Source organism: Nuphar pumila, chromosome 5, assembly GCF_984573655.1.
Source record: "Nuphar pumila chromosome 5, dmNupPumi1.hap1.1, whole genome shotgun sequence".
NCBI classification, from domain to species: domain Eukaryota; kingdom Viridiplantae; phylum Streptophyta; class Magnoliopsida; order Nymphaeales; family Nymphaeaceae; genus Nuphar; species Nuphar pumila.
The window spans coordinates 132,238,696-132,248,380 of record NC_143253.1 but is presented as its reverse complement, the minus strand read 5'-3'; the positions used below and the strand labels follow the sequence as shown (position 1 = coordinate 132,248,380).

Sequence of the window (9,685 nt, the reverse complement as noted above, 5' to 3'; positions counted from 1 at the left end):
AAATCAATGGCTACATCAGTTTTTTTCAGCTCATAAAATCACAGTTTTCCTTGAAAAAACATCATTCAAGAATCAATTCTCACTAAATTGAGCATATTAAACACATCTAACAGTTCAAATCTATCATAAAACACAGGTTTTTTTTTGTACTGGTGTGCTGTTGTGCACTTAGAAAAAGTAAGAAAAAAATATTATGATATTTTTTTTTATATTTACACGAGGAACCCACACGTCGATAAACCTCCGGCAAGATCAAAGACCTAACCACACTGGCTTTGCCTGCCGTACTTACAGTCGTTATCCTGCCAAAGTAAATTCAGTTGGCCTACTCTTTGCCCCCAAGAGACTGGCCACAGTTCGGCTTGCACAAAGAGTGACCCATAGAATTTGAACCTATTTTTTTTTTATGCTTGATTACCCTTTTTCAGACTTTTACAAAATCATTGATCTTGATAAAATAATCTTATTTACCATCACAAAAGAGTTTACATTACAAAAGCCAAGTATTTTATATTGCAACTGATTTTATTGGTCAAACTCCTAAACTTAAAACAATCCAAACATCATCATCACCCAATTATGGGTCCGCTGTCTCTGTTCCCTTCTGTCCACATAGTATTAATCGAAACTTCTATTAGCTATGACTCAATTTAGATCTGACCTTACCATTGCAAACATTACTCAATCTAGACTTGAGAAATAATAAAAATTAACCACATGTCATCTCCCTTTTGTTGAAGGACTCGCTGGCCAATACAGACTTCGATTAAACGAGTGCAACTTGGACAGATCAACTACAATGCTTGGGTCATAGACAAAAATCCCATGTTTTGATGAGAGAGAGAGAGTGTAAAGGGCGATATAGAGAGGTGAGGATGGAAGGGGAATGGGCAATGTAGACAATAGATATGAGGGGGAAGAAAGTGAAGTGTAAAAGACACTATACAGGAGAGAGAAAGAGAGTTGAGGGCAATACAGAGGAGAAAGGGGCAACATAGAAAATAGATAGAGGGGTGAAGAGCGAGGTGTAAAAAGCTACACAGAAGAGACAGTAAAGGGCAATAAATATATAATAAAGAGAGAGATGGATAGAGAGGAAAGTTTCTCTCCTCCACCTAACACGTTTAGGTGAAGCCCAAGAAGTTTCCTCCAAACGTATATAAAATATAAATACATGGGATGGAATGCTCCAAAACATGAATTCAATCAGCAACTCTCTCTCTCTCTCTCTCTAACAATAAAAGAAGTAAAAGAAGTGGGGGTTTCGGTGCGGTCTCCCGTCTACATCTTTTTTTCTCTTGCTTCTATAATTGTTGTACCTCTCCCTCTCTGATTGATTCTGCAGCAACCCCATCGGGCGTCGGCCACCATGGTTCGGATCAGCAACAGCCTCGTCGGCATCCTCAACTTGGTGACCCTCCTGCTGTCGATCCCCATACTGGGCGCCGGCATATGGCTCAGCCACCGCGCTAGCACCGACTGCGAGAAGTTCCTCGAGAAGCCCGTCATCGCCCTCGGCGTCTTCCTTGTCCTGGTCTCCCTCGCCGGCCTCGTCGGCGCCTGGTGCAGGGTCTCCTGGCTCCTCTGGATCTATCTCCTCGTCATGTTCGTCCTCATCGTCCTCCTCTTCTGCTTCACCATCTTCGCCTTCGTCGTCACCAACAAAGGGGTGGGCCAGGTGGTCTCCGGGCGGGGTTACAAGGAGTATAGGCTTGGGGACTACTCCAACTGGCTGCAGAAGAGGGTGAGTAGCCAGAAGAACTGGGCCAAGATCATGAGCTGCCTGCAAGACGGCAAGGTCTGCCAGAGCATGGTCGGTGGTGTCGACGAGCAGGCCTCGCAGTTCTACTCTGAGAATCTCTCGCCCATTCAGGTACTGGGGAGCTTGCCTTGGTTTCTTCCTCCCTTTCCCTCTCTTCTCATGGTTTCTGGGGTTGTTTTTTTCTTTTTTGTTGCCTCTCTCTCTCTCTCTATATATATATATATATATTTGTTTTTCAAGGTGTTCATGGAGAAACATGAGAAGAGTTTCTTTGTTTTTGGCCTCCTTTTGGAGAAACCATATACTTATTTGTTCGTCTTGTTGAAACCATGTCTCTCTAGATTGTTTTTTCTAGGTGTTCATGGAGAAATATGAAAATAGGGTGTCTTTGTTTTGGCCTGCTTTTGGAGAAACCATTTACTTATTGGCTCATCTTGTTGAAACCGCCTCTTTTTTGATGACTTTTTGCTTTTACATTTGGAATCCCTTTTTCTTATTGGATTTAAGGATATGAAACAAGGAGGGGATCTTTTTCATCAGGTTTCCGGAGATTTGTATATTATCAGGGTTTTTGGTAAGTTGTAGGTATTGATGTTGTGGGGATCTGTTGTCTTTTTTTTCTAATTCTTCTTTTTGTTTTTCTAAACTAGTTTATCTTCTAAGTTTTTCTTTTCTTTCACTGATGAGTTCTCTTCTTCTGTTTGGGTTAATAAAATAAATGCAAAGGTATTTCGATGCAGAGACCCAATTTCTAGTTGGGGGGGTTTAGATTTATTTCTTTTTAAACAAGTGCTTTCCCCAAAATTTTGTTCCAGAATCCTTGTATGGGTTGGTTTCTATTCCCACGCCTTTGCACACCGGATTTTTGAAAAGTGGGAAACAAGAAAAGGGAAACTGATTCGTCTTTAAAAATCAGATTTTGGATTTTTTTTGGGTTTATCCTATAAGAAAACAAAACCGGATGAACTTCTTTTCCCACCAACTCTTTTTTTGGTATTTCGATGCAGACACCCAATTTCTAATTAGGGGGTTTGTTTCAAAAATCATTTTTTTTTTTGCGTTTTTTACCCTCTTATTTTTTCATGTCGATTGTGATGCTCTCTGTCATGTCCTGATTACTCGAGAACGAACCCTGGCTTATATTTTACACATAAATTTGATCATTCTGTTTTTTTGGGGCTGTTTTTTTCTATCCACAAAACCAAACACATAAAATTTCGAGTCTTTTTTTCTCATCATGATCCTTCTTCATTAGGATGGACAAATGGAAAAATATATTAGTCAAAAGAGGTCGAGGTAGGCCTAAAAAGACTTGGATGGAGATGATAGGAAAGGATATGAAGGCTTTGAACCTCACCGAGGACATGGCATTGGATAGAAATGTTTGGAGGAGAAGGATTCATGTGGAGGACCCAGAATGATTTTCTTTTTTGTTCATATCGCTGACCCCAATTGTTTTGGGAAGAAGGCGTAGTTGATGATCCTTCTTCAGTCTTTAATGAGGAGATTTTTTTTCTTAATTGGGGTTTGTTTTGTTTATAGAGATTTAATGACAGAGCCTTCTGTTTTTTGCAGTCGGGATGCTGCAAGCCACCAAGCAGCTGCAACTTCCAATACGTGAGTCCTACCAACTGGACCAAGAGCGGGGACTTGGCGGTCTTAGACTCTGATTGCAGCACATGGGATAACACCCCCACCGTTCTGTGCTACAGCTGCAATTCTTGCAAGGCAGGCGTCCTGGCCAACCTCAAGAACGATTGGAAGAAGGTGGCGGTGGTGAACATCATCTTCCTCATCTTCCTCATTATCGTCTACTCCGTTGGTTGCTGCGCTTTCAGGAATAACAGAGAAGACAACTCCTACCCTCGTTTCAAGGGCTACCCTTGAGCACATCCCCTACTCTCTCTCTCTCTCTCACTCTACTTGGCGGTGGTGTCTTGTTTTCTGTTCCCCGTTTTTTCTTTTGAAATTATTTCTTTTGTTTACATCCCTGATGTGTACATTTTAGCAGTGACCATCGCTTTGTTAGTATATTTGGAGTTTTATATACCGTATTGTTACTAAAGAGAATCTCTCTCTCTTTGCTTGATGATGTGGTGTCTTTTTTTTTTTTTTTGAGATTTATTGTGTTTATAGACTATATACATCCTGATGTATGCATTTTAGCAGACTGATCTTTGTTTTGTTAAGTATATTTGGAGTATTATATACCATATTGTTACTTAAGAGAATCTCTCTCTCATGTCTACATTTTGGTGGCTTGCTCGCTATTATTCTTGGTGGAACAGCGTATTCTTGTGTGATATTCCTTGGTAGATCGGTGTCTCTTCTGGTTTTTCTACTGTTTTTCTTTGAGATCCTTTGTATACATTCAGATGGCATTTTAGCAGATTGCTTACTAGAGTCTCTCTCCCTCTCTCTCTATATAGCTGCCAGACTACTTTTTTGGTATTTTGCTGCTGGCTATTATTCTTGGTGTATCAGTTCTTGTATGTCGTTAGTTACTAGGTAGAAAAGATCTCTTTCTGGAGATTGTTCTTGTTGTATGCTAATCAATTTGATTTCTCCTGCTTCAAATTGCATTGGGTTGTGGGAACGAGGAAAGCCAGCACAAAATTATTGTATCGTGAGATGCTTTGAACTTTAAAATTTAACGGTCGTCAATGTCAACCCCCAACCCCAACCCACATGTGTTGCTCCTCGTCACAGTGATCTTCTGAAGAAGCAACGGCAACGCATATTAACATTGACGTATGATCTCATGTGAATGCGATCTTAATATCTTATACCCAAATGGTAGAAAATTCAAAACCATCATATCCTCCAACACTTTTGTTTATTTTTTAAGGCTAGTTGGGTTACCATTGGGTTTTGAACCTGGGACGTGCACTAGCTGCCCCTACCACACAAGCAGAGCCGCCCTGTTGGTCATATCGTTCAAAGAAAGCTCTAACTTGTTTAGCTGTGGTGGACTTTGGTTCTAGTGGCTTAGGTTTTCTTCACTGTTTTACTTTTACCTTCAGATTTTCAAATATGAATGCGTGGACGCAATGTTTCCATGTCAAAATGAAACTTTTGTTCAATATTTCTTCAATTAGGGCTCCACTTGTGTGGTAGGAGCCTCACTTTGTATTGGAACGTTGCGAGTTAGTATAATTGGTAAGGGTCTGCCTAACCCCAGCTTGCCTATAAAAATAAAAAGTATCGAATGAAAAAGGGTAAAAATGGTTTTTACTTTTTTAATTTCTGGCGGAGAAGGCTGAGGTCAAGCAGATCCCTGTCAGTTAGGGGTAGGAGCAGCTAGTGCACGTCATCTTATGTTGGGACGTTGCAAGTTCAAATCTCAATGATGTTGGGACGTTGCAAGTTCAAATCTCAATGATATCGCCTATAAAAAAAAAGGTATTGGATTAAAGAGGGTAGAATGGTTTTTTATATACCATTGGGATTCAAATTTGTAACGTCCCAACACATCGTCACGTGCACAAACTACTCTCGGTGGGTAGAATGGTTTTCTATGCTTTTTATCTTTGCGTGTACTTGCAAATCTTGGTAGAATTCCTTTTGAATTATTTTTTTTTTTTAAAAGTAACCAACAACAAATAGGCCAGGCCCACAAAAGCTGAGCCTTCTCGGGCAGTGTTGTCAGTATCGGTGAGTATTAGCCTGAATATCGTATCGTCAGAAAATTGATACTATATTGACTTGATGCATTCGCATGCCATGGAAACCTGGAACTTTTTTTTTTTTTTCGGCAGAAACACATTCATTCTCTGGCTCGCGGTAACACAAATGCAGAGGCGTCTTTCTTCAAAAAAGGTCAACGGAAACCCGTTTTCGTTCTAGGATTTCAGGAGTCTAGGTTAGTATCACTTTTTAGAGAAAAAAGAAAAATATCATAGTGCAATGAAAATATGACACTAATTTTATTTTTAAAATAAACATTATGATTTAAATTCAAATAAAGCAAATCATATGAAAGCCATAAAAGCTACATCATTCAAATGAGTCACAAAGAAAAAAAAAAGTTGCTGAAAGACGAGACCACCTACGTCCTGAAGAAGACTTATAATGTCGTAACACCAAGTAATGTCCTGCATCCTACAATTATAATAATTAAAGAGATGAGTCTATAACTTAGTAAGAAATAAATTATAAGCAAAAATAAATTCAAATTATAACCATACTAGGCTCCAAGTCCGTACTCTTATTTTAGTTTTCGATCACACATCATACACAGGTTTGTGTCTTTTAATTTTCTCTAATTTTTCCACTCGATTCTCACAAGTTAGCATCCTTTCAATACTAACTATTATCTATTTTGGCTATATCAGTAATAGCTTACTGTGGGCATAGCAACCCATGTAGAATACCTAAATTCTACGGTGTTGGCCAAACCATGAACCATTTTCACTTAGTCTACTGCACTGTAAGACCCTCGATAGCGAGCTGACAAGTCAGAATTCTGGAGTTATACTTGCTCCAAGGCTTTTGTGATTCATGCTACATCTTAATCTACTCTAGAGTCCAAAATTCTCTCGGTGAAACCCTAAATTTTTTTAGGACATATGCATTTTATGCATTCACATGAACTCTCACTCAATTTCATTTTCACTCTCCTGACAGTTTTATCAAGGGACATTCTCATTCAAGTATTATCAAGGGACATGTCCTAGGGTTCCAAGGTTTACCAATTTTCTAACCATGCAAAAATGTAGTCTCTCTACATCTATAAATTTCAAGGACCCCAACTATGATAGCTCACGTTGATGACCATTAGGCAGCCATTTTCACCATCTTCTCAGGTAATTTATGGGGTTTAAAGTATGCTATAATATTTTAAGTACAATAGCACCTCTATAAATATTATGATACTCAGATCTCATCTCAAGAACTTTGTTCTCATGCATGTATTTTTAAGTTCTTCACAAACTTAAACATGCATTTCATCTAACATACAATAATTCAATACATGCAACCTATGCTGAAATATAACATATACATGAAATCATTTATGGTATTCAGAATTAATTCTCATGCATTCATTCTCATAAGGAAATTGTATTTCTATCACGCAGTTGCAAACTCATTAGAATTCAGACATGATTTCATATGGTCTAATTTACATATGGGTCAGCATAAAATGTTTTATTAACTAAAGTGCTTATATTTTTTCTTACCTCGAATGCAAACATTGCACTCTAGTCGTAGTTGAGTCTCATGTAGCTCTAATATTAGAGTATGATCATCACACAAACATGTTTATATTATTAATAAACAAACATTATTTATATTTTGTCAAAATTATCAAAATACTCCTTTCGAGATGGTCTGACAAACCTTGATTTTTGTGCCCCTGGCTTGGTCAAAACCATTAGACAAGCATATTATTTTTTGTGATATGAACCCAATGCAACAAACCTCACTAAATTCTAAGTTCGGGGTGCGAAGTTATACTCTTTTTACTTAATTGGATATCGGGTTAAACACAAAGATAGTTTGTTCATTTCACCTCTATACGATTTGACCTTACTCAACTTAAGTCAAACCAGGTACGATCTAAGTTTAGAACACTAAGTTTACTGAACGTAGTCAGATTCAACTAGGTTTGGATTCATACCTATCTGGATTCTCTAAAATTCATCTCGGATCCACTTACTAAATGGTGCGACTCCATATCCAATTTGGTGTAACTGGACTGGACCTGAACTAAACAGGTTTTGTCCCAATAAAAAACCAGAACTGATTCAGTCCAGAACATACTTGATTAGACCCAGTTCTGATCTGGATCTAGACTCAATTCTGATTTGGATTAAGAATTGATCCATCTAGTTACAAATAGGGGTGGCAATCGGGTCGGGTTGGCGGGTCGGGTTGGCGTGTCAACATACCTCAACCCGAACCCGACCCGTTTATTAAACGGGTCAGCTGTGGCAAACACGAACCCGACCCGTTTAATAAACGGGTAACCCGACACGACCCGCCAACCCATTTAATAAATGGGTTGGGTCGGGTAAATGGGTTTTCAGGTTCGCGGGTCAGGTTGGCGGGTTGACAGATCGGGTTGGCAGGTTGACGGGTCGGGTTGCCGGGTTGCCGGGTCGGGCAGACGGGTTGGTGGGTTGACCCACCCGCCTAACCCGTTTATTAAACGGGTCAGCCGGGTTGGCGGGTTGGCATACCCCCAACCCGAACCCGACCTGTTTAATAAACGGGTTACACGGGTCGACCCGTTTATTAAACGGTTTGGCTTAAGCCCAACCCGAACCCGCCTAAGAGGCAGGTTGGCGGGTCGTGTCAGAAATTGCCACCCCTAGTTACAAACAAGATTCAGATCTAATTCTGATATGAATCTAGAACTGATTAATCTAGTTATGGACTGGATCCAGATCTAGTTTTGATTTGGATCCATGATAGGTCCATCTAGTTATAAATAGGATCCAGATCTAGTTTTGATTTGGATCCAAAACTGATTCATCCAGATCCAAATGCAGTTCTGTCTAGATCTAGTTTAACTTGGATCGATCCAGATCAACTGGATCAAATTGGATCAGACCCAAACTAAAAAATCGAGACTCTGTCAAACCGTTTCAGTTCGGTTTGGTTGATTGAGACATCAATTTTTTTTCACTTGGCCAGACTCGGTGTAGACTGAACCCGGACAGAGTTGGTCTCAGTTAGACCTGACTTGGTCTGGGTTCACACCCAAACTGGTTTGGTTAGACTGACTCAGTCTTGTTTAGTCTGAACTGGGTTGGTCAATCGAGACATTTTTTGTTTGAGTTGATTCTGTCTGGGTCTCACTTAGGCCGATCCAGCCATCCAAATAGACCCGACTCAGTCTGGTTTTACTCCAAAACCGAGTCGGTCCTCTGACGAAGCCCACCACATGGGCTGAAGTCGTTGGCAACCTCCGACTGTCGACTTCCTCAGCCTCCCTCTCTCTCTCTCTTTATGTAACAATGTCGACAATTGCCAGCCTTCTAAAAAAAAAACAGGTAGAAAGAAAGAAAACAAGAGAAGGGGCAAAAGGAAAGTCGCTTACCTGGTGGCAGCTCTTCTTGTTGGTGGTGCTCTGGCAGACTCCTCCCTCCCTCTGTTCACTCCCTTTCTCTATTTGTCCACTCTCTCAATCTCTCTCATTCACTACATGGGGGAACAGTGGCTCAATGTGAGGGCTATTTATAATGCCCTCACAGTGGGTGAGGATAAGTCCTATCGTCGAAAGAGAAAAGCGGTTCCTCAATTTAGGGAATCAACTTCTTTACTCTTACCTTTTTTTTTTTAACTTATATTTTTCATGGTTTTACAATTCTACTCTCCTTAAAAGAAGATTCTTGAACCTTAAAAACAATTATGAAAATTGTGCATAGATATCCAACTCATGCTCTCAAGTAGTCTCACTCATGTTGTGATGCCTCCATCTGACTAGGACCAACGGTATAACTTTGTGCTCCTTTGTATCCTGAATTTTGATAAGATTATCTTTAATGAATCCCCAAAACCGAGTTCACTTTATCCAATATGTGTGAAGGATTTGACACATTGATGATCTGGATTATCAATATTTAGATCATAAAAAATGAATGGCTGAAATTAAACTCAAAATCATCTGTTTGGGAAGCTGTTCATCCATAGGATGAACAGTAGAGTCAGCTCTGACAGAGACCTGATAAGCACTGGTTTATATTTGGTTCACTTAGCCGCACTGTACTTTCTAGGAGAAAATCATAAGGGAGAGCATAATCTCATCAACCCGAACCCACAACTGTGTTTGAAATGGTAAGTTCATTAGATCAAGTGGTTTCAATATAAAACATGATTTTCTGAATCATAAAATTATGGTGCATTGTGGACCTTGGTTTTTGAAGCTATTACAAACTTGCTTTTCTTATACAAGAAACGTAGATGTGTGTCATACCC

General features: G+C 39.6%; 1 protein-coding gene across 1 annotated transcript; it reads left to right on the top strand.

Annotated features, from left to right (window-relative positions):
- The first annotated feature begins 1,090 nt into the window (after nucleotides 1-1,090).
- On the top strand, nucleotides 1,091-3,988 carry LOC149838782 (tetraspanin-8-like). Its single transcript, XM_090006803.1, has 2 exons — nucleotides 1,091-1,873; nucleotides 3,338-3,988. Exons 1-2 carry the CDS (start codon nucleotides 1,370-1,372, stop codon nucleotides 3,647-3,649), a joined length of 816 nt encoding a protein of 271 aa, XP_089862929.1. The 5' UTR covers nucleotides 1,091-1,369; the 3' UTR covers nucleotides 3,650-3,988.
- The last annotated feature ends 5,697 nt before the right edge of the window (nucleotides 3,989-9,685 follow it).